This window comes from Gobio gobio (genome assembly GCF_949357685.1).
Source record: "Gobio gobio genome assembly, chromosome: 15".
NCBI classification, from domain to species: Eukaryota; Metazoa; Chordata; class Actinopteri; order Cypriniformes; family Gobionidae; genus Gobio; species Gobio gobio.
Window position 1 is genome coordinate 9,101,057 of NC_137108.1, and position 26,898 is coordinate 9,127,954.

The 26,898-nt window shown below is 38.6% G+C and overlaps 1 protein-coding gene across 1 annotated transcript in view; it reads left to right on the plus strand.

Moving 5' to 3' along the window:
* Nucleotides 1–11,389: 11,389 nt before the first annotated feature.
* LOC307138163 (uncharacterized protein) overlaps nucleotides 11,390–26,898 on the plus strand; it is a 28,575-nt gene continuing 13,066 nt past the window's right edge. Inside the window, exons 1-2 of the mRNA XM_079836330.1 lie at nucleotides 11,390–11,458; nucleotides 12,080–12,377. Coding sequence (XP_079692456.1) covers nucleotides 12,143–12,377 — 235 coding nt within the window. The 5' untranslated portion in view covers nucleotides 11,390–11,458; nucleotides 12,080–12,142. The remainder of the gene's footprint in view (nucleotides 11,459–12,079; nucleotides 12,378–26,898) is intronic.

The window sequence follows — 26,898 nt, forward strand, 5'->3', positions numbered from 1 at the left end:
CACTGCCCCAGTTTCTCTTCCTCAAAATTTAAGGTTACATAGAGAAAGATATTTAACAATCAAAAATGTTTAGGAATTGGTAAAATGCCAACGTTTTGGTTCCTAAAAATTTGCTTTATCTTTTCTTTTTGTGTCTATTTAAGGGTGATGGAAATAATGCAGAAGATTAAAAAAAACTTCATTCTAACGACATATCCAAAACTTGAAGGATATGAGATTTTAAAAACATCAGGCAAGATCTGATCTAGGAAGCTGGTGGTGTTGCCTTGCCCAAACACAGGATACACAATTAAGACTAAGAAAATATGGGACATGCTGTCATCTACATACGTCCTATGCAAAATGACAGATCTGTCCAGTTCTGTGAGGTTTTTTTTTTTTTAATTACTTATTTGTGGTTCTTGTCTAAATTCTGTGCTTATTACATTTTAGGCAACACAATAGGTTTTCACATAATGTACATACGTGTATTTTTATTATTTTCCTTTACAGTCATCTAAACATCTTTTAATTTGTAAGGTTGTCTGCGAATGTCCTATGCTTGGGCCAATGGAGAGATGTCTTAACTGTGTAAAACAGTTCAGTTTCAATGAACTTAAGGTTCACATTGAGAGCTGCAGGTATGGAGAACATTGACTGGTCTTAATCTTGTTTTAATATTCAGTCTCTTATTAGGAAAACAAACTTTAATTTCATGTTTTAAAGGCCAAGGACTGAATGTTCCAATCACCTGCCACCATCATTAGAGAACGAACACCTAAATGCACATGACAGTGACAGACAGTGATTTACTTCTCACCCAGTCACCCATTGACGAAAATACTGACCAACTGTTCATTGATTTAGCAGATGAATAAACAGACAAGTTTGCATTGCTAAGAGCTTGTCTTACAATCAAACATTTTCTTCTGCCATAACTTCAGTTTGTAGGTTCACAATATTTGCATTTCAAAACACTTCTATTTGAAATACAAGCCTATATTATTTGTCATTTTGATGACTCTCCTTAAACTTCCCTACACTATCTGCCAAACAGAAAATACAGAGTGTGGCACAAACCCACTAACCTAGTGTGTCTAAACAGTCAACATTAACCTAAGTGTTAAACAGGAATAATTTGCCATAGTGATCAGCATTGTTAAGTAACCGGCTGGTTAATCATTACCCTCCGTTTACTCTCAGTTATGTGGATGAGTGAAATATGGCATGTGATTTGTTGTAAGATTGGTGTGTATTGTAACCTAGAGTCCATGTTCTGCAGCCATTAAACGCAGCCCAAAGCAAAAGTATATTGCAGTGTGCAGTCATTTTGTATACAGTGTGGTGACCAGGGCCGGATTAACATAAGGGCTAGGTGGGGCTGAAGCCCCAGGGCCCGCGGGTAGAGGGGGCCCGTGAAAGTCATAGGTGGTTGATTTGTGTCTAATAAAATAACAAGAAAAAATTATTGGAAAATGTGCCTGACTGATAAATCACCGTCCAATCAAAATCATTTTACAATTCGCGCCATGACCTCGGGAAATGCCTCTTTGCATTATGCTATCACATTTAGAAAATGGGAAATTGGCCTTTATTGCTTGTTCAGCTTTACTGGTGTTCAAAATGGGAAAAAAAGTGATAGTGGTGCGCAAAAAAGAAAAAATAAGCTTGAAAGGGAGAAAAGGGATGCTAGTCTTACAGCAAAAATTCCAAAACGAACTTAACTAATTTGGTTCACATAAAACATCCGAGCCAGTGGAAGACCCCGCGTGCAGCGGCAGCTCACAATTATCTTCGCCCACCGACACCATAGCCGATCTGCGTGCTTTACACTTTGAAGAAGGTGAGATACTGAGATACTTCAATTCCCCTAATAATGGTAATTCTATGGGAATACTTGAACTCATTGCTCAATTCGATCCATTTTAGCGGGAACACATAGCTCGCTTTGGAAATGCTGGGAGAAGAAAGCCGTCCTACCTATCTAGTATAATATGTGAAGAAAATGTCAAATTGATGGGAGAAAGTTATGTCAGAGATTGTCAACAAAATAAAATTAGCCAAGTACTTTTCGATAAGCGTGGATTCCATGCCAGACATTGCCCATATTGATCAACTCCCTTTCATAGCGCGATTCCTTTCTCCTGAGGGAAATATAGAGGAACACTTTCTTGAATTTCTTCCTATTACAAGCCACACAGGGGAATCGCATTTATAACTCTGTGATGACTGTACTGAATGAGCTGGGGTTTGACATAAACAATTGTCGAGGACAATGATACGACAATGCAAGCAATATGTCTGGGGTTTATAAGGGCGTACAATCACGCATTCGGGAGGTAAATCCACTGGCAGAATGGGTGCCTTGCGCAGCACACACACTTAACTTGGTGGGAATAAACACGGTGAATTGCTGCTTTGAAACAATTGAGTTCTTTACATTTGTGCAGACACTGTTTCATTTCTGCTCCCGATCATCCTCGCGATGGCAGGTTATTACAGTGGTCTCGAAGCAAATGAGAACAAGCGAAATGTCTCTTTCAGACACTCGCTGGTCTGCACATGCCTTAGCAACTAAAGTACTGTGCTACAACTATTCAAATATTCAGTGGTCTCATTGACTTGTCTGAGGACGACAATCAGAATTTATCCACTCTAGAAGCTAGTCCTACAAGACATTGACCTTGATCTCTCCAAAGCTGTGGATTTGGTTGCATCATTAAGGGACTTTGTTGCAGGGTTGAGAGGCCAGTTTGACAGTTTTGAAACAGCAGCAAAAGGAATGTCACCTATTTCACAGGCCTACAAAAGTGACTCCCAGAGAAAGCGAACACGTAAAAAACATGCAGATGAACCAGACAAACTTCATCAGGACTTGCAGATGTCTGGTAGACAGAAGTTTATTGCAGATGTTTTAATGTGATAAATGACCGTCTTACAACAGAGCTTGATAGAAGAAGTGAATCATACAAAGGCCCCGTTCACACTGCAGGCAAAAGTGGCCCAAATCTGATTTTTTTGGGGTCAAGTGACCAGGTCAGACTTCTTCAGAGGTAGTGTGAACACTCAAATCTTGCCCAGATCTGATTTTTTTCAAATCAGATTTAGACCACATACATATGTGGTCCTGAATCAGACCCAGATCTGATTTTTTTCAATGCGGCCGCAGTGTGAACAACCAAGGCGGATTTGATGCGACTTTTAAGTCAATCTACGTCGACATTTGTCACAATTATGCGCCGGCGAGTTAGCCCTAGACACAACAGACACAGACAGTAACATTAAAAACTTGACTAGATATGGAGAACAGCGATGGAGCGAGTCACTGGAGGGAGAGTGAGGTGTTAGCCCTAATTAGTATATGGGGAGATACTTCAATTCAAGCTAAACTAGAAGGATCCTACCGTAATCACTCCGTTTTTGAAAAAAATAGCACACGAAATGAAAGAACGGGGACACAGAAGAACGTGGCTTCAGTGCCAAAGGAAGGTAAAGAGTCTTAAAGGTTAATTTAAAGAAGCAAATGATTCTAACAACCGAAGCGGTCGTGGTCGCATCACCTGCCCATTTTATAACGAGATTAGCCGTGTTATGGGCGATAAACCCAGCTGTCAGCCGTTAAACCTGCAAAAGGCCAAAATAACCAATTTTGCTCTCTTTCGCTTCGTTCTTGTCCTCTTCAGCACCTGCTCATTAATGTTACGGCTTTCATTACACAAACATTTTGAAATAAAAGCGAAAATGCTTGCTTCCTCCATAACCTCCCGAACTTTAGTGCAACAGCGTGCTGCGTCTGATGTCATTGTTATTGTTCTTTTGCGCATGCGGGTTAGTTTGAAACCTCAAACAGTTCACACTGGAATCAGATATAGGCCACATTTTAAAAGGTAATGTGAACAGTCAAACAAAAAAATCGGATCTGAGCAACAAATCAGAATTGAGCATAAAGACTTGCGGTGTGAACGGGGCCAAAGAGATCACTAACCTTTTCACATTCCTGAATAATATCCATACTCTCCCTGATCAAGAGCTTCGTTCTTCTTGTGTTAAATTACAACAGAAATACAATACAGACTTGCAAGAAGATTTTGCTGATGAGATTGTGCATTTTGCAAAAATGAAAAGACGGCATCAGCCAGGGTATTGCTGAAAGAAATAAGAGTAAGGGACCTTCAAAATGTTTTTCCAAATGTGGACATAGCCTTGAGACTATATCTCACCTTGCCAGTCACAAATGCATCAGGAGAGCGCTCCTTCTCAAAATTATCTTTCATTAAATCTCGATTGCGGTCAACAATGGCCCAAGAAAGACTAAAGCTTGGAACATACTCTGCAAGAACAAAGAAATGTGTTCGTTTTCTCGAGGTGGCAAGAACAAGAACAAAGTTTGTTCTCTCCAGGACATTACATACTTCACGAGAAAAGCAGGTGCCGAACATCTCCGTTTCTCCACATTAACCCCGCCCACTTTAAAATTCTGATCAATCACACAATGGTTCTTGGACACCCACAAGAAAAAAGTTCTGCTCAGACGATGTGTTGAGAACAAGCTGCGAGAACTCCCAAACCAGGGCTCCGAGAACAAAATGATGTAATTTTGTTCTCGCAGCCCTGGGAGCGAGAACTTTTTTCTCTGTTCTTGCGGAGTATGTTGCGGCCTTGAGCCATCTAACACGGATGTCCCTGGAATGCGACATTGTTAGAACCATGGATTTTAATGATATCATTAAGGATTTCTGCTCTGTTAAAGTTAGAAAAAATACTTTTTAACAGTAAGACCCTATTTATAGTGATAGTTCACACAAAAAACATTTTACTCACCTTCATGATGTTCCAAACATGTATGAGTTTCTTTCTTGTGTTAAACACAAAAGAAGATATTTTTAAGAAGGTTGGTAACCAGACAGTTGACGGCACCCACTGACTTTTTTCCTACTATAGAAGTCAATGGGTGCTGTCAACTGTCTGGTTACCAACATGTAACATGTAAGTAATGACGATTTTCATTTTTTGGTGAACTATCTTACATGTATTTGGGGAAATACATATTTAAATAAATGTTGTCCAATAATGTGCTGAATATAGTAGGAAACTACTAAAGATTCAGTGTCTAAAAGATCCAACTGTTTGGGTGAAGAAACCATTTATACCAGATATACATTCATTTGAAATACAAATAGTGACAAATGTGATAAAAAAAAAGAATTAACAAAACCCTTTAGAGTTCATATATGAGTCAGTATTGAAATGCATATAAATGCTTTTTCTGATATTAAAAATGTGGACATAAAAAGTTAATCTAAGTCTACAAAATTAAAAATTGTAAATAAAATTGAAAATAGGTATAAAATGTCTAAAAATATGATTCTCTTTGAATCAGTAGATTTATTTTCATTAAATCTTCATAATCTTTCAACAGTTATTGACATTATTTAGGTCACTGTCCCATTTTAAAGCCATAAACTAATAAATGACAGTAAACATGATAAGATAGAGATAAGCCATAAGAAAAAAGCTTTTGTTTGAGGGTTGAAGCTGAACTGCTCGGTCTCTCTAGACCAGGGGTAGGGAACGTTGATCCTGGAGAGCCACTGCCCTGCAGAGTTTAGCTCCAACCCTGAAACAAACCCTCACCTGCCTGTAACTTTAGTAATCCTGAAGACCTTGATTAGCTTCAGGTGTGTTTGATTAGGGTTGGATCTAAACTCTGCAGGACAGTGGCTCTCCAGGATCAACGTTCCCTACCCCTGCTCTAGACTCTCAAACTACACATATATGCATATATCCAGACCACAGAGCCTCTGTTTTTACAGCCACAAATTCAAGGCCTGTTAGAATGATAATTAGGGGCCAAGCACCGAAGGTGCGAAGGCACCTATTGAAACCGTTCCCGTTCTTATTATTATTATTCCTCCGATTCTTCTTCTTTTTCTTCTTCTTCCGCCACAAAGTCTATGGCAGCCCATAGAACCGTATGGTAAAAAGTTGTGACAAGTGGCACACTCATAGAGGACAGTCTGAAAAGTCACTATAGCAAATTTGGAGTCTCTAACTCAATCCCTCTAGCGCCACCATCAGTCCAAAATTTGACTCATGTTTATGTTAAAGGGGTCATAGAATGGTACATGCACTTTTACAAGTTGATTATACGGAAATGTGTGTTGGCAGTGCCTGTACACAACCATCCTATAATGATAAAAATACATCCAGTGTTTTTTTTTAATCTCCTTATATATTTTCCCGTCTCAAATCGAGCCGTCTGATCGTGTGACGTTACACGGTGTACGCCCCTCCTAAGATTGTTGATTGACAGCAGCGTTTCAACACAGACCCGCCCTGAGCGAGCTGTCATCAGTCCGCCATTGTTGATACGCTGCAGCAGAATGGCGTCTAAGCGATTGTGGTGTTGTGTTGTTGGGTGTAATAACGAACACAGCAGTCATTTTGATGTTCCTAAATCCGAACCGCTGAAGACCCAGTTGCTGCTGAGTTTTGTTTTAGAAGGGAATATTCCCCCCGATCAACGTCAATGTTTGCGCGAATCATTTCTCAGCAGACTGCTTTATAAACGAGCGTCAGTATAAAGCAGGTTTTGCTAATAAGCTGCTCTTGAAAAAAGGATTGTGTTCCTGCTTGTGATCTTTGCAAATCGCTTGCACGCTTCACGATGAATGAGGCTAAAGTTTACAGGGTAAGTTACATTATGGCATGCTTTCTGTGTATGACGTTCTCAATATAATTCATAATCCCACGTATTTAATGAACAACGCGTTATGTTTGTTATTACAAACTGTGTACTCGGGTGATAAAGTTAACGTGGTAACACTACACTAAGCTTACTTTTGTACATGGTTTATAACGGTGTCTGTTACTGATTAAGAAGTAATGTAAAAAAAAAAATCTAATAACATAACATCAATCTGTCAATGAACTAACACATCAGTAAACACATAGCAACTACACTACTCTGCCAGTACAAAGATAGATCAAAGTGACATGACGCTAACCAACCATTCAGAAACGTCCTGTTCGAACTTCGATGGGTTCGTCATCTGTTCCTGGTCCGACTCCGGTTCAAAATGATAAGGTTGCTCAGATGTGTCCTCAGAGACTCCCGTTGCCATTATTTCTCGAAAATATACCCTCAAATGTTGTCAAGGCAACACTCCACGTGTGTTGTGGTGTGGTGTTGTGTTGGGTCGAACTGAACGCCCCACAGAGCAGAGGGGGCGGGGTGAGCAAAGCTCATTATCATTTAAAGTCACATACACTGAAATGACTTGCTGAAAACTGAGCTGGTTTTGACCAGGTAAAATTAGTGTTTTCTTACAATACTAATGAGAATTTTTAATTAAAGTATATTACAAACTTTTCATTTAGACACTAAAGAATCATATTAACTTGTACAAAAATGTCATTCTATGACCCCTTTAATAACTTTTGAACCATAAGGGCTAGAAACAAAATTCTTTTTTCCTCTGATTCCTCAAGGCTCAAGACGATTCGATTACACCATATGACGTCATTTTCCGTCATAATAATTTTCCCGCCATTTTTAATTAACCGAAAAACCTACTTTTGCGAACTCGTCCTAGACGGTTCATCCGATTTGCACGAAAATTGAACCAGATCATCTTCAGACTATGCTGACAAAAAATCTTGCAAATCAAGTTGATTCGTTAAATCGTTTTTGATAAACCCGCAAACAAATTTCACGTAGCGGTTGCAAAAACACACTTAAGGCAATATCTCCACAAAGCTTTATCGTGTTCAAATCAAACTTGGTACATCTCATCACAAGCATGACCTGAGGCAACATGCACTGTTTCGGCGCATCGCCACCTACAGGTCCGGAGATACAAAAAATGGCTGTTTTTGCTTATAACTTTTGAACCGTTTGTCCAAAAATCATGAAAGTGGTCTCGTTAGATTCAGGGCGGCATGCCGAGTCGTCTGATATTCAAATTTACCATATCGGCCATTTTGGCTGTCGGCCATTTTGAATTATGTGCTAAAATGCTGTATTTTATGAACACATGATTGTTACGAAACTCGGTTTGGGTCATCAACACGATGCCCTGAATGAGCCCAAGAAGTTTCGAAACAGCGCCACCTAGTGGAGAATTTTTTTTTCAAATGCTTATAACTTTAGGTGAGATTGACTTATTTTCATGAGAGTAACTTTTTTTGTCTCCTGAATCCTCGCCGAGTCCAACGATACCAGACTTGCTAGGTTTCGGCATATGGTTTGTGCAGCGGTGTAATTTAGCACTTTAAAAACATTAGCTGATATCTTCAAAACCGCTAGTCCGATCGAGACGAAACCAGCGTCAGAAGTTCGGAAACATTGGTCGGTAGCTATATGCTAATGCCCAAATGTCAAAATATTGATAGTAAGGGGGAGTAAAATCCAATCAAAGTCAGGTGTCAGTCATTTTTCATGTGTTTTTTCATATAAATGTCTATAACTCCAAAACTTGGTGGCGCTATAATAGAACAAAACATGAAATTCCCATTGACTACAATGCAGTATTATGATATAAAATGCTATGCTTCACAAATGAATTGTTGTATCATTACGAAACTTGGTATGTGCCATCAGCACCATGCCTTTAAGCTACTTAAACGGTTTCAAAACAGCACCGCCATGTGGTCCATACTTATAATGAAAAGGCCTCTTGAGGCTATATCTCTGCAATGACATATTGATACTATATTGTCACCCTGCTTTGATATATTGACACCAATCTTTGCATGTGTCATTGTTCCCTTATTCTGGCCACACCACATCAATTTCGTAACCGTGCCACCTATTGGTTGAAAGTGATAAATCATTAAATAATTATTATTGACTGTATTTATCATTTTACAGCTATTTTACCTAAACTCACCTTAATAGGTCTTTAATTGCTCATTGCTGCAGTTGATCTGACATTGCCAGCCATTTTGGCATGTCTTGTCTTCTTCTTTGCGCTTGGCCCCGAAAATGGCTGCTTGCAGCTATATTTTAAGTTTGTTATGCTATTTGTGACTTTTTATGGCCTTAAATTTGAACGAAATTGTTAAGGACCCACAGAAACCCTGTTGTTTGCTTGTGAAGTTATAGTATTTCCTCATTAATTAACTTTTTAATGTGTGTTTTATATATATTGTGTGTATACAAGCATTAAAACTTAAAGTCGGGCACTGTGTCTTTATTTAGAGCAGTGGTTCCCAACCACGTTCCTGGAGGCCCACCAACAGTGCACATTTTGCATGTCTCCTTTGTCTGACACACCCACATCAGGGGCAAGTTCAAAGCTCAAACCGGTGCGCAACGTTTTGCTACGGTTTCCGGTTGAACGTCATGTTTTACTGGAAGCGGTGTGCAACGGGTTTGAGATGCGTTTTCTCTCGTTTGGCGGGTGTGTCAAATAGGGCCGTCGCTAGTGGGGTGAAAGGTGGTGACAATTATAGGGACCGGCACTGCCCAGGGGGCCCCACTAAATTCAGTAGTTATGCTATATATTCCTCTACTCTTATGCATCATTATAATATATACATTTGTATGCCTGATAGTTCAATGAAAACCACAAAAACATGCAATTTAGTAAAAGAAGTATTCCAAATCTCCTCTCTCCCCCCTCCCTAAAAATGGTTTAGTCTGATGGCTATTAATTATTCAGCGGAAAACAGCAGAGAGACCCAATAAAAGCGCTAGTAAACAGAAAAACCAATCACAGTTGTGGCTGCTCCGAGAACAGTTGAAGTTAGAAGCAAAGTTACAGTGGAAGTGAAACTGACTGAAAATGACAGGAAAAAAATCGGGGTAACAGTAACGTCATGAAAAGGAAAGGGAGGCCAGGAAAAGTGGAAAAGTCTATCAAAATGTTCATTAAAGCTACACGGTGTAACTTTTTTAGTTTATTCTTAGCTAAAAACACTTAATTCTTTCAAAAGTATATGTGCTCATTAATGTATATTTACATCTTTCAAGTAATAAAGTATTCTCGTAAGTTTATAATATGCCATTGAAAATACATACGGGTGAGGGGTTCGAATGCGAGTTGCCATGTTGCCCCTCCATCTTGAAAGTACATAAGCCAAAGAGGGACATACCCGTAAATTCAAGCTTCGCCTTTCGCGTTTTAACACTCGATGGCACCGCGTCGAATGTGGACGAGGTCGAACTGGAAGCCAGGTTAATCTTGGACTAAATCGGCCACCGTAGGAGTTAAAACGAAATCGGAATTGAGAGGAACAGAAACTAATATTCACTGGATGGTCATATACCTTTTCACCGCTAGATGGGGGAAAATATCACACAGTGTAGCTTTAACAAGACATGTCGGTGTGATGAGGATGTCGTGCCCCGATATTTTCGCTGCCCGAATAGGACGCCGCTCACACACTCCGGTAGCCCAGTGCTGCGTTCCACTCCAGTTTTAGACACGCACTTGCAAACTTCCTTAAGCACTTCCCCTCAGGGGAATCCCCGCTGCCATTTTGAAATGCGTTCCACTTCGTGAAGTGGACAAGGGAAGTTTATATGGACAGACCCTTGCTCCCTCGATTTTGACAGAGGGAACGAGTCTACTTCATATGTACACTTCAGGCAGCTTCATATACCACAATGCAACACGATTGTGACGTCACCGCATATTGCGTTTAATTTACCCCACCACAAACAACTCTATGATATTTTTATTATTTAAAAAAAAAATTAAAACAACCCAAATACACCAATATACATATAGAATGCTGCATTAAACAATTTCGTAAAGGAAAAAAATTAATAATAAATCAAGTCCATAGTGGATTTGAAGTGATCAAGGGCTTAGGACGTTCCAGTTCAGTCCATTGCAAAAGTTCCGCCAGTAGTGGGCACTCATGCAACGTAACCAATGACGCATATCCGAGTGAACGAGACAGAGGGAAGTTAATGAGTGAAGGGCATGATAAAAATGAACTGGAACGCAACATAGGTCTTAGAGTAGCTACTAATGAGCTGATGACCTGAAATCAGGTGTGTTTAATTGAGGAGATTTAGATGTTTAAGATTTTGAGTTTTATGCTGCCTTCACGTGCTCTCGAAATTATCGTAAATACGAGTTTCCTAGGTAAAAATTGCACATGAACGCCCTCACATTTTGAAACTTGAATGCAATGAGCTCGTAATCACGACTTCAGAAGTCGGAATGGTCAAATTTCCGATAGCACGTGAAGGCAGCATTAGAATTTAATTTTTTTTTATCTCTCAATGTGAACTGTATCATTAACTTGCCATTGTGTTAATAAATGTATTTCAATAAAACATTCTACTCTGAATTTTGTCATATTTTCTTCTTTTTATGAATATATATTTTATATGTACATTTCTATGCACTTTTGTGATTTTACATACAGCTGTGTGTGAACGGGACTTTTATTTTGGTCTTGGTGTATGACGTCATAAGGCCGCGCCGCGCTCCAGCATCTGTTGTGCTTCGGCTGAAGAAAGGTTTGTGTTTTAAGCGTTTAAAGTGTTTAAAGCGAAGCATTATGAATTATCAATTATTAAATGTAACATTGAATTGTTTTATCTAACATCGATCAGCGTTGTGTGAGTAAAGTAACAGAATAAACTCACGAGTAACAGAAGTTGCGTCTCATTTCGCTCTTTATCCGTTCGAAAATGAATTCAGTCTCTGGCGAGTGACGAGAGAACCGGAGCTTTTCGACTCTCCAGTCAATTGATCCACAGCAAACGATTCAATGATTCGAAGCGCTGCATTTCTTTTTCTATCTCGATTTCTACAAACCATTAAGTTAAATTAACATATCATAGGTCTGTATAATTGTATAATTTGCATTCTTTTATTCATTTGTTGTGTTAGTTTTGAGTTTTGTCTCATCAGATGATTTAAGTCCATTAACTGAACATGTTAGAGTGTGCATCGATCTGCTCTTCGAATTCTGACCGGAAATAGTAGACCATCCGGGAATCTTCGGAATACTCTTTTAAACATGACATACTACTTTATTATTTCGAATACTATTTAGGACGGATAGTATGCGAATTGGGACGCAGCGAGAAGTGTTGTGTGGATTTGTTTCTGTTCATTATTCTCATCTTAAACAGGACAGAGTTTTCAAACACACAGAAAAACTCCTGGAGAAGTGACTGAGATCCACATACATAAAGATGGCGTTTATTAAAGAGGAGAGTGAAGACATGAAGATTGAAGAAACATTCAGAGTGAAACATGAAGAAACTGAGGAACAAACAAAGAAAGAGGAGAGTGAAGACGTGAGGATTGAAGAAACATTGAGAGTGAAACATGAAGAAACTGAGGAACAAACAAAGAAAGAGGAGAGTGAAGACGTGAGGATTGAAGAAACATTCAGAGTGAAACATGAAGAAACTGAGGAACAAACAGGTTGGTTTCATTCTCAAAGCCGAACTCAGTCAGTTGATCCTTATTAAAATGTCCAGCTCTACAGGATTGATATTTTTGAAGAATGTCATATCCTCCTGGGACCCAGAAAATTGTAGTTTTTTTAATTTAGTATTCTTTCATGTCGTTACATTGTTTAGAGCATAAGAAACAAATGGAATTATTATTTTTTTTGTGGAAAAATTATATTTTATTAATATGTTGTGCTATGTCCTAGTTGACACCAGGACTCGGTTGTTTAAAAAATAAAATGACATGAAATTGCATGTATAAATGGGTACAATTTTTGGATTTTCCCATTCAATATAATGTATCTATACACTGCATCTAATTAGCGTATTAATGTGTTCTGGGTGCAACATGTAATGGAAAAAGAAGTGTAATAATGGGAGTAATAATTGGCAACATTTTCATAATAATATCTAATATTTCATAGGAATATTTATATGTAATTTCTTTGCCTATTCATTTATGTCTCCAAAAGTCCTGGCGTCCACTACAGTGGACATTTATTAAATCAATGCCCTGTTTTGTAAAAGAAAGTCATATTTTCATTAGAAACCCCATGACATTTTCCTGAGATATTGATTTATAACAAACAATTTGAAAATTAATCTGATTTAAAAATATTATCATATTTCCATAAGAGTGCTAAACATTAATGTCAGCCGTTTTTAAAGACCAAGTTGCTGTCCTGATGAAACCTCCAAACATTTGGTATCTCTGCAAAGCCCCAGATGTGCTCTTTACAGGACATCCAGACTTAAAACTGTGACATCATACATGTCAGAGAAATTCACTAAAATATAATGTCCACTACAGTGGACAAAAGTCTATTCGTGGGTCCCAGGAGGATATGACTGTCCTGATTAAAGTGTCATTATTTGCCATGGAGCGGGTCGCCTCGTGTGGACAGACATGTTGAGATCACATGACCAGACACACTAATGCTGCTTCAAGTGAACTTGTGAAGATCTGAAATTAAATTAGGTAAAATAATAGAGTAATAGCCTTAAATAACTACTTGTGTGACATTAAACCCAAAATCTACTTCTGATTTGAAAACCATTCATTTGTGTCACATAATTATACTAGATAACAGTATCTAACAAAATCTGTATTTTGCATAAAGCAAAGCATGAAATGTGACTGATGAGTTTTACATTTGTTGTCTATAAGGGATTTTTTCTCATCCTCAAAAGCGCTCTAGCCAACATGTTGTACTATAGAATATTTGGTTCATAATCCACAATGTCATTGGAGATTGAAATGGTTATTGATATGGAGATTATGTGTGTAATCTGGAGGAAGTGTGTAAACATTTAAAGTAAAACACTGAGTCCTGCACGTGGGTGTGCGAAACACTAGTGTTCAATGAAATATTGAGCTTGTCAGTTGTGGTATGGCTGCAGGTCAGGAATCAATAGACATGAGCAGATCGTGAATAGGGATAAAATGGTATGAAAGTTAAAAAACACATTTTCCTGGTTATCGGTATATTCATGTTTTTGTTAAAATGGGCTGTAAATGTTTAAAAAGTACTGATACAAACTGAAATCATTTAATCAAGTTTTATATTAAACTAACAAATGCCATCAGTAGCAAACATTAAAATAATCACATTAACATTAAAGATGGCTCCATGTGGCCATGAGAGATAAACGTTTAGTCGATGTTTAATGTAATGTAAGAACATTACAACCATCAGTGTTTTTGAAAAAGAAAAATCTAATAGGAATATGATGCCTGACATTGACTGTGATTGGATTCATTTAATCCATCGTATGTTATTACGGAAATATGTAATTTCGTCAGCGAAGCAAAACTTTTGAAGAAAAGGAACATTTGCTTTAAAGGAACTCGCCAACTTTTTGGGATTTTGGCTTATTAACTGTATTCCCCAGAGTTATGCTGCGTTCACACCAAACGCGAATTGAGCGTCAAAATCGCGTCTACCGCGTGTAGTTTCACGCGCGAACACTTTGAATGCATTCGCGCGTCCGCAGAGAATTGGACGCGCGTAGAAATCGAGCGCTGGAAGCGAAATTGACGCGCGTTCAAGGCACTCCAGGAGAAATATGTCATAAAACACCACTCTGCCTCTTTTCATTTTCATTAAAAATATATATTGAACATTAATAGCCACACAAATGTGGTCCAGGCAACTCCTACATTATCTTCACTGCATGTATATTTAAATATCCTTAAAATATAAAGTTATGAAACTTCTCTTTGCCCTCAGTCAAAACGATTTGGCAGACAACAAATTATAGATTCATGAGAGCAAAGATCGGCTGTTAGATCTACACAAAACGAACCACTACAGGACATCAGAGCCAGCGGCAGACGGTAGAAGGACTGGCTGAGGAAAGGCTGGCTTCGCTGGGGTTATGAGCAGTGATTGCCCGGTGATCGCCTGGATCTCCCAACTCCAAAAACACAAGATTATTTTTTTTTAAATAGGCGCTCTCTTTATAAATAAACCACAGATTTGAGCTTTAACAACTACATCCACCTGAAAAAGTATTAAAACTACATTTTGTGACACAATAGTAATATTTTTAATTTATGCAGGGTTTCTCATACACGTCACTTTACCACGTGACAGCAGCAAGCAGGCTCCTGATTGGTTGACGCGGCGCGAATTGACGCCAAAGTTCAAATTTTTCAACTCGGGCGTCAGACGCGAATTCGCTTCAAACGCGTGAATGCACAAAAGCACCATTCGCGTGTAACGCGCGTATCGCGCAAGACGCTCAATTCGCGTCCAATTCGCGCGAACTGGACGCGCGAATGAGGCGGATTCGCGTCCTTCGCGCTGCGCGAAACGCGCCTTCCGCGCCGCGGGACCTCCAGACGCGCGCCAACGCGCCTTTCCATTGACTTAACATTGAAATCACTCGCGCCAGACGCTCAATTCGCGTTTGGTGTGAACGCAGCATTAGATAAGTCCATACCATTCTCATCTCCGTGCGTGCCATAACTCTGTCTGACGCACTAGCCTACTTAGCACAAAGACTGGAGGTATATGGCTCCAGCTAGCATACTGCTCAATAAGGGACAAAATAACGCCAACATTTTACATGTTGTGATGTGTGTAGTCACAGCGTGTACAAATAACAAGGTTACATACATACTGGGAACTATATTCTCAGAAGGCGCAGTACTGCTCTACTTCTGCAGAGTTTTTTGCTCGCAAAGCCAATGTTCTCTCTGGCTGATCAAAGACCACATGTGACCAAATTAGATGACTAACTTTAAGACTAGTCAAAACCATCTATGCAACCAGCCACTGGAACAGTGATGTTGTTCAACTGACCAGTAGAGCTGGTTTTGCAGGGATTACGAGAATCTCCATCTTCACAAGGTTTGACATGACGCCCTTTATCCAAGCTGAGATGTCATAAAAGCAGGCAGCGATAAGGCCTGGTCTCTCTTCTTTCTCTGAGGGCTCAACTGTCTCCTGCTCTAAAGTCTCAGACAGACTTTCATGCTCCTCCCATGTCTTTTCTTGCTGCTTCTCAGAGTCACAGGACTTCTTGGAGGGCTGATAAGCTGCCCACATGGACATAAGTCAATTTTCTTGCCTGTCCCTGACACTTTAGAAAGCATCCTTTAATAAGAAAGTTCACATTTATCTACCTAGACATTTGATTTGGAATTGTGCAGTACGAGTCAAAACTTTGGACATGAATTGATGAGATTTAATTTAATATAAATAAAATAATTTGAGCTGGGTTGTCATTGACATCCCTATTCTGTTTCTTCAGAAAACGATAATTAACATTAACTGCTAGGCTTCTCTAGATATTTGACATCTGGAAAGGCCTAATTAACCTCATGAATGTTACAATGACCAGTACTGTGTTTTATCTTAAAATTATTTAAAATACCCGCTTCAATGCTGCAAAACTTTTCCGGTTTTCTGTGAATTATTAATCTGTCTGTTTAGTTTTAGCTCTGTCACGTTCTGTCCTTGTTTCTTAAGAGTTTTATCTATCGTGTATGTTGCTGTGTTTAGTCATTCTGAATGGATCCGTGTACAGTAGTAGGCATATGCAGTCAGGGCATGGTGGTTGGTTCAGGGTTTTTTTTGGCATCTCCATGTGGTTCTGCTCTGTATCGCAACTTGACGTGTCTAAAATTTAAACTATAAAAAGCTTTAAACATGCTCTTGTACTGTAGACATACTGTACAGTGAATTCTGCAAAAGAATCAGTTTTTAAGGGTGTTTTGGTGTGGATAAATGTAGGGCTGTAACGATTACTCCAAAAAAAAAACCTCGATTAATTGAACATTTTACTTCGATTACGATTAATGAACGATTATTTTTTATTTTTTTTATTATTATTTTTTTTGGCCCTCATAGTATTAAATGTGGGATTTTTTTTAATGAAGTGCATGTCTTTTAAAATAATTCAAGGAAACAAATTATTTGTATTTATGGTTATTTATTGAACAATTGAAATCAAAGTACACATTGCTTCAAATGAAAACGTCTTGTTTCCTAAAAAAGTATAAAATAAATAACTTGCATTTTTGCAAACAAAATAAATTATTTTAAATATTGTCATCTCAAATGTAGAAAATAACCAGCATCTCTTGCAAACAAAATAAATGTTAAATATTGTCATGCAAAAAGTAAACTTGCATCTCTTGTAAATAAATATTACTTTAAATAATGCAATGGGAAATGTACAAAACAATAACTTGCATTTCCTGTAAACAAATATTTTAAATAATGCCATGTGCAAAAATGTAAATAGAACACTGCTGAGCAAGAGCAAGGCTTGGACAGGGCACCTCTGATAGATCAGCAGACTGTGTTGCATATGATCATCCTCTCAGTGATCTAGTCCTGTCACTCTAGATGCACAAGTATTTATTCTAGGTTCTTACTAAGAAACACTAGCATGTTTACATTTTCAGGTTTCAGGCAGGATCTGAGACATGTAACAATGTTTCCTCCTGAGCTGAAAACCCGCTCTGATGGGGAGCTAGTGGCTGGTATACAGAGATACTTTTTTGCCACCTTACTTAGAGTGGGAAAGTATACATGATGCTTTCTCCACCATTCCAGTGGATTTTCCTCACTATCCAGCAAGGGGGACACCAAGTAACTACTCAGCTCTGCTTCTATTGTTTGCTGAAGCGACAAAGGGGGTGCAGTTGAAGGAGTTGCCACACTTCCTTTGAAAAAACTTCCCAGTGACCTCTTTGGCTTCTTTGCTTCAGATGAAGTTGAGGGCTCTGTACTCTCTGCACTCTCTGCAGGACTTTCCCTGTGGACTGTAGCTGCTGACTCCATCTCTGTTTTAATTTTCTCCTGAATGGTGGGAACATGCTGCGCAGAAATGTATGAGGTTTTAAATCTTGGATCAACAAAACTGGCAGTGTCCAGTAGCTCTTCTGTTGTGGGGTCTGAGTACTTCCGCTTAAGGTTCTCAAGGATGCTGGTTTTGAGCGTTTTGGTCAGCTCTGTCTCATCTTCCTCCTCAGCCAGCACCCGTGAATTGAGGATGTGTAGGATTGGCTTCACGAATGAAATGGTCACATACACTTCCCCTGACAGGGCATCTGTGAAATCCATCAATGGGGCAAGAGCTTTGTTGACAGCCTCTAAGACATCCAGGTCAGCCCAAGATGGAACAAGGTGCCTTGATTTTTTTATCATAAGCGATGACCTGTGTAATGGCTTTCTTTTGCTCAAGGACCCTTGCAGTCATCATTTGCATCGATCCCCATCTGGTGGCACATGCTGTTTTCAGCTTGTGTTGTGGCAGGTTCAGCTCTTGTTGCGCCTTCACTAATGCTTTCTTTTTTTTTCAACTATAGGAAAAAGCACTCACTATGTTTTTGCACACCCTCATTGCTCGTGTCACACGTTGATCTCATTTTATTTTCTGAAATAAACACACACACACACACAAAAATTAATTACATTATTGACACCGATTTGACTTACACCTGAAGCTTTTACAAACTGTAGCAAAATTAATAATAGAAATGCCTCTTAAACTGCTTAATATCAGATTAACAACTATTCTAGAGCATTTTTTATTTCTACTCTGACTCAATGTAGCGTTTTGTTACATTGTAATGTGAAGTTTACATTGTAACATTGTAATATCAATGCAAGCACTTTAACATTAAAAGAGGTGCTATATGAACAGTTTTTTTATTGTAACAGTATTTATTTAGTGTTCTGAAGTAAAATATTATTTACATAACACCTAAACATTGTAACTAAGCGCTTAAAAGGAACATAAGCACAGAAAGGGAGAAAAACACACACACACACACACATATATAAATTTTATATATATATATATATATATATATATATATATATATATATATATATATATATATATATATATATATATATATATATATATATATTACACATACAAATACAAAAAAAAAAAGACACATACAAAAAAACACTGAAAGAATATAGCAGCCAGTTACGTGCACTTACCGATTGCAAGGTGCAGCCGGTGTCCAAAACACTGCTGGCGTGTCCATCCATTAAGTTGTGCAGCTTTGACAACATTAGCGCCGTTGTCTGTCGTAATGGCCACGAGATTTTCTTCCGCGAGTTCCCATGCAGAAAGCATATCTCTTAGGCCCTGTGCAATCATCTCTGACATGTGATCGACTGGAAAATATGCCTTCTCAAGGCATCTGTTGCGGAGCTTCCATTCATCGTCAATGTAGTGCAAAGTAAGGCTCATGTATGGGTCCATCGTCCTACTTGACCAGAGATCAGATGTGGCTGCAAAGTGCTGAACACACTTCAGTTCAGTAGCTACCTTTTTACGACATGTTGTGTACATGTTGGGCAGCGCAGTTTGGGAAAAATATGGTCGCGATGGCACACTGTATCTTCTGTCGAGAGTTTTAATGAGCTGTTTAAACCCACTGCGCTCCACTGTTGCGATGGGAGCCATATCCTTTGCGATGTAGTAACAAATTGCGTCAGTTATATCTTTCCATCTTCTTGAATCCTTTACATATTGTGTAGCATTTGTAAATGCTTGTGTTATCGACGTCTGATTTGTTGCTGGGTGTTTGTCAGTCTCTCTCTTTTTTTGAGTCATGGCCTGTTTATACTCGGTAACGTGATTGTGCTCCAGGTGTTGAAACAAATTGCTTGTATTACCTTTAGTTGTTGAAACTGTCTTTCTGCAGTGTTTACATTTAACTCGATTTTGTTCGGTGTCGTCTTTACTGAAGCCAAAATGTGTCCAAACGACGGACATTGCATTTTTCTTTGGTACAAGCTGCTCAGTTGACTCCGTTGAACTCGCCTCCATGCTGCTTCTATGCCGCTGACTGGACGGGGTGGAGTCACGTGACTGTGCACGCGGCGCGGCAGTATGTTTTTAAAGGGAAAAAAACGAAATAACCGACATGGGAAAATGACGTCGGTTAGAGGTTCTGAATGTCGGTTTCGGTTATTTTCCGATTAATCGTACAGCCCTAGATAAATGTATGAATTATATGGACTCCTTATATCATTTGGTGTCCTTTTGGAGTTTCCAAATGTCCTATTTTTGGAAAGACTCCTACATTTACTTTGAAAAAAAGCTGCCAAAAATACAGTTGTGTGCATCACCTTTTTGATGACAAAATAAACGTTTTAAACCAGATAAATGATGTATTCTTAATTTGATGATAGGTATGCAATTAATCATGATTAACAATTTTAATCTATTGACAGCCCAAGTAAAAATATTTGGATCAGGTATATGATTTGAAGGATTCCTGATGGAGTCTTAGCCATCCCCCCCAACACTCGTCCCGTTTAGTTTAGTGAGAACGTCGATAGCTGTGGTCTCAAACTCAGCTCCTGGAGAGCCACTGTACTGTCCAGCAGAGTTTAACTCTAACCCGCTTTAACTCACCTGCCTGTATGTTCCTAGTAACCCTGAAGACTTTGATGAGCTGGATCAGTTGTGTTTAATTATGTTTGGAGCTAAACTCTGCAGGACAGTGAGCTGAGTTTGAGACCACTGGTCTATATTATCTATAGTAGGATTATACTCTCTTTGCCATAGACTAAGGCCCCGTCCACATGGATCCGGCGTTTTGGGAGCATGAAATCTATTTTTTTTAAACCGGGTCTCAGAGTGGATAAATCTGAAAACGACACCCATGCGTTTTTGTGTGTACAGCCAATCCGTATATTTTGTGAAACGGTAATGGGAAAGATTAGAAGGGATACAACTACCGGCACTGGGCATGCGCACATCAATATTGTGTCATTGAATTACTGTATTTGCATTATTGTAAGGGTAGGTTTAGGTTGGAGTAGGTGTAGGCGTTAATAAAACACATCTGTTAAGTAGCAAATGTATTTATTGTCATTTTATCATGAGATTTCACCTCACTTCCTATCATTGCTGTACCCCTTCTAGCCACAACTCTTCATTTTTTGTGTATTTCTGTGGCAGAATTACAGCGCCACACACTGGCCTGGCATGTATACTACATTGTTTTGAGTCGTTTTCATTGCTCTTGTGTGTACGCAGATATTTATTGAAACGTGGAAAAAAAAAGATTGGATAGGGAAAGCTCTGGCTTCGTGTGGACGTGGCCTAAAAGAAGAATAAAATCCAAATACTTATCCAATACTTTGCATGAGTCTGTAGCTGTGATAAGCATGACCTAACCCTAACTCATTTAGGTGCAAGCCAATGAACAACCTAGAGTTTGATAGAAACAAAGGTTTTATTAAATACACTAAACACTCAAACTGTTCTAACATAAATGCACAAGCATATAGTTTGAGTTTGGTGTAGGAAGGAGGTTTAGACTGAAGCAGAGTAAAGAATAAAATCATGAAGTTATGACAGTATTTGATATTTAGCAAACCAACAGACTGAAGAAAACAACAGTTTCTTTGTTCTAACATCTATGTGAAAAGAGGTTGGAGATACTTAATGTGCCAAATAATAAGACAAAGTCTGGTACTTGCATGTCTCAAGTGTTGAAAGAGTGTCCTAATACAAGTTCTTGATGCTTCAGTTGATCTTTGCTGAAGCTGTATTGATGAGAGAGAGAGCTGGGTTGATGCAGAAGGTCTTTGAAGATTAAGGTCCTGTCCACACGAACACAGGTATTTTTTAAAACTGCAGATTTATCTTTGCGGTTTGGCCGTTTGTCCACACGCAAACGCAGTATCCGGTCACTGAAACCAAACTTTTCTGAACACTTCCAGTGTGAACATTTTTAGAAACTCCGGTTGCAGTGTTGCCGTGTGGACAGTGAAACCGGAGATTGAGTTGTTGCGTCAGAATCGGAACCGGCAATAACCTTTTTTCCAGGCTTCTGATTGGCTGGCTTTATGGTCAGGGTTATATTGCCACCTGTTGGTTTGGCATGCTCTTGACAGCTTCATAGCGTGTATTTGCATTTTCATGTGGACGCAACTTTTTTTTTTTAAAACAGGAGGAAAAACTCTGTTTATAAATATACCTGTGTATGTGTGGATTAGATCTTAAAATACAAGACCATAGCCTGGCACAAACTGAGGGGTTCCTCAAAGACTTCTAGCTCAGCATTTTCATGTCAGAATTTCTCCCCTAAATTCCCAAACGCTCATGTGATCAGTGATCTTTTTAAGAGTTATGTCAGGCGGTGAGTGAGCAAATAAGGAGTTATACTTTCGGAAGGAAAGTTTGCTATCCTCTGTCTTCTATTGGGTGTTTTGCATAGAGGGAAGAACTTTTCAGAATCTTATAAGAGTAATACATAACAGAGTTGGTGAAATATAATGTAAATGAACATACAGAATATCAGATACTAAACATGTTATACAAGTGAACTTTGTAAGTTACGCTAAGTAATTCTAAAACATTTAAGAAGAGTGTGAATAAATCCATAGGCAAAATCGATAGAAAAGGAAAATTTAGAGATGGGAAACTTGGATAAATTTATCCATATCTCAAGTGTTTTTGTCTGTTTCAAAGTGAAGTGGGAGTGCAACACTCTACAATTCCTTTAGGTCATATATCTTTAGGTCTTATCTTGCTGATGTGTATTTCCTGCTATGGTAACCAGTACCTGATTTGGGTTTTTTTTTTTTTTACAAATCTGTTTAGAGCTACATTTATATGTATTTTCAGGGTTTTTCCTGGGTCAAAAATGGTCTTCGGTGGTGGCTGACAGACATGGTCATCCATACACACACACACACGCGATAAAAAAAAAACCCCTACCCACTTGATCTGCAAGCGCAATACTGACAATAAATTTTAAATAAATTCAAAGAAAGTTTGTAACTTTTGCTTATCTTATCTTGATACCTTGATGTTTGTTTTTGTTCCTAATTTTTACACTATTTACTGATAATTGTTTTGGTAATCATATCAATATTAAAAAATAGTATTAAAAAAATGAACAAATAGCCTAATTTTCTGCCATATACAATTTTCTACCATATACAATCAGCTAGCTAACAACAAATTTGTTCTGGGTTCACCTCACTCCAGTCTAAACTAAATGATTTTAGGCTATTTATTTTACTACACATTGTCCACATAAGCTGAAAGACTTACTAGACTAAAAATGGACTTCCTTTAAAAAAATTACAATAAACGAGGACCGTAAAAGTGGATGGATATTCTGTGGCTGTGCATCTCAGTGCAATAATTCTTACTATCCACTCTTGCTAAATTGGGTAAGCACGCTTGTGTTCTCATTTCAGGTGTTGTTCTGAGTAAATGATTAAACTAATTTGTGAGTTCAGTGTTGGACAGATCAGTTCTAACCAGTCGTTAAAATGATTCGGTTCAAAGGAGTCATTAGGTCGCGAATCGGACATTATCAGACGTGTTGTGTGTGAATCCTGTTAGAACATCGCGAAAGATTTGTCAACACACAGAAAACACTTCATAACCGGATAGGATTTGTTTCCTGTTTATTTAAAGTATGCTTTATGCAGCTGGTCAGAGAATCAGTCAATGTTTTTTGAGCGCATTTCACACCCAGCGGTAATTAAAGGAAGACGTCTGATAGCGCCACGTGCAACATGGATTCGGTCTTCCGACCTTTTGATTTTGATTAACGTAATATGTGAAACATTAGAAAGCTAAGAATGCTTATTTTGAAGACAGAGAGTGTGCGAGCGGAGGAGGAGCTCTGATCGTTCTCTCTGTCACTCAGTTAACTCAAGTGCAGCAGTCATCTGTTCTACATCACTCATAAATCACAATAACTGATCAAATAAGGCTTTGGCGGGACAAAAATTTGTTTTGGCGGCCGCCAAAAAATTTTCAATGTAGGAAAAACCCTGATTTTGAAATCATATTCATCCTATTTGAAATCACATTTCTGGAAATCAGTTTCAGCCTGACTGCTCTGATTGGTTAATGTGGCTAACGGCATGTAAAGCGTAAACGTCAGAAGTTGTTTTAGGACACATGCTGAAAGTTACTGCAGAAACAAGGTTGTGATGTTGCAAAGAGCATAAAATGACAATATGACGGAGACATGTTTTGAAACCACTGCTCATATTAGGGCCCTATAAAATGGTTTATTTTGTCCCAAATACGTTTTTTTCTGTTTTATTTTTTCTGGATTTTGATTTTTTTTTTTTTTTTTTACTTTTTTTTTTGACTCCCATTTTAATGGTTACATAATTTTTGTAAATACATGTGTAATTAATTTAAATCATGAAAAACTATTTAACAACAATTTATTATTATTATTTAATTACATGTTCAGGGCCATGAAAACGGTCCAGAAAAATCTGGATTCCATTTGAAATGTTTAATTACATTTTAATAGTCAATGATTTAACAATCAGTGATCTTAAAGGGGGGGTGAAATGCTGTTTCATGCATACTGAGATTTTTACACTGCTAAAGACTTGGACCCAAGACAACCCTGTACAGCTTCCCAAAGAACCCAGCGTTAATGGGACCCCTGCATTTCGGCGACGATCGTTTTATAAACAAGGCCCAGTTAAATTCCGGATTTGTAGCTCGTCTAATGCTGTAAGATGGAGCGGTTCCAGCGATTAAGGTTTGAAGCAGGCGGTGAGTAAAACTGCTTCAAATATCTTTGTGTTGTTAGCTATCGACTCGTTCATTCAAATGCGCTACTATTCCATTGTTTTTCTATGTAAACACACACTAGTCTGACTTGCAAAACTGTTCCGCTTGCTACTGCTAACATTAAATCGCATACAGTCCATAAATCAAATTATGTCCTCATAAACCATGAGTAAACACACATAAATGTTGCAAAACTCGCGCATGACAAGCCGCTACAAGCAAGTAATATTATATAAGTTTTACAGTACATACCATTGAGACGTCCTGTTGTAGTCGTTGTTGTTGCTTCTCCTGTTCAATTTCAGCCTCTAGATCTGATTCTGGATCATAAATGTATGGTTAAATTCAATTGATCTCCATGGTTTATTTAGGATAAAGTTTTTTCCACGTTTAAGGATGTCACAGCTTTCGCCCACACGATATGCCCCCAGTCGATTGGTTTTGTCCGGAAAGACTCGGTACAGCCTATCTATCTTTTATAAATATAATAAAACTTGTTGGAAATTGCCGTTTCCTCCCCAGTTCTTTGGTTTGTCAATAAGTAGACGCAAGAGATTCAGTAAAAGTATAAAAGTAACTTGAAAGTTTAATAAAGCAAAATCAGATCAGCTTCTGAGCTCAGGATTACAGAACAGCAATATCAATACAGCCATACGGGCCGTCTGTAATGTCTCTCAAGGCTAAGTATGCAGTTTTTATTCTTGTGTTGGTGACGCCTTTCTCCTGGTTCGATGGACACCTTCCAACCACCTTTGCTCCTCTCGACCTCCCCTATTTGGCATCTGCACACAAAGACATACCAAGCATAGCCGCTCCCCCACTGCCAGTTCAAGGTTTCAAATACTTTCGCTATCAGAGCATGCCTCCTAGTTAATTCATACGGTGACTGGCTTTAGTCACCATAGGCCTCTGCTGTAAGTGGTTACACAAGCATATTAAAAGATTCCAAACATATTGTAATATACCAAACATAGTTAACCTTTTTAGATAACACATAATTGTCCCATAAAACATAATTATCCCACAATTCCCTCTCTTGATCTCAACGAGATCACATCTCCTCCACATGACTTTCCATATCATCCCCCCTTTGGGACTTTAGGCGAGTCCCATACCTATGCCCTCTGGTTAAGTCCTGTCCCCATAAGTTCAGCCCTTTCTTTCAACATTCAAGTCATGGCTGAATCCAGCCAGTCATCATTCTCAATCACTTCCCTCATGTGGACAAGACTTAACTGGAGTATGAGGTCTAACATCTCCCCCCCTTTTTTGGCTAGAGAGGAGTAAAAGACCCCACCTCCCTAATCTAATGGATCTGCTAGGGGATGACAACCACACATCAAATTTCAGTGCATTACATTCACTACAATTCGATTATTATACCAGGGTATCACTACTTCAGTAGATTCATTTTCAGTGACTCATACTATTAATCAGTAGGTTATATATGTCTCATGATGCCAGAGGAACTCACAGACGCTTCCGGTGGCCTGGAGCGCTATCTGGGTTGCTCCACCGTTGCCAGGTGTACTCTAGGCTTGCCATGAGTTCTACCTGGTGTTGGGGCTGACAGCGGGTTTTTAAACCACCAGTAGAGTCAACCCAGTTGCTAAGCACTGATGTGCTCGTCGATCCTCTTCCTCTTTGGCTTGCATAGAACTTCACATCATATTTCAAAATTCCAATATAAACTTTCATATATGCTTTTTCCCTCATTCATGTTATCTAGAAAATATATAACCTTTCAAATCATTCCCTTTAAATCTTGTTGTATTATCTCGTAACATGGATAATGACCTGCTTCTGACTCTCAAATGTCCCCTCTTATTTACATTTGAAAATATTATGAGTATAATAATAAGAAATGAAAATAATATATAAAAATAATAAAACATTGTGTGGGAAGGGGCTCTTTTTATAAAAATAACAAACAAAACATCCTCCTATTCTTTCTGCCTACACTACCCATTCTAACCACAAATTGCTGTCATAATATCCTGTTTCCATGGTCAGCACATCTAATGGTGTTAATCTGCTATAATCAATGCTTTTAATTGTTTTGCTAGGGCCTTTGATTAGGTTTTTACTTGTTGGTTCTGAGGTGGGTTCTGGTTCCTGGAGTTCTATCATTATCATTCCCAAGGGATCTCTTCCCGAGACATCTACACCTAGAGTTATATATGTTTATTTTTGATCATTTCCATGTTTCAATGAGATCCTTAACGTGTTTCCAATTTCCCCAACTACGCTGGTACCCTCGAAATAATTTCAGCCTATGCTGTATGTGATCTGGTTTGGTCAAAGGGCTGTTAGTGAGAACTGTCTTGGTATACCCTGGTTTTGTCATCCAATTTACATCATGCCATGTGTGGCACCATGGTACTGGTGTGGCAGAGGTGGATGGCCATAAACATCCGTATATGTCATAACCCCTCCAT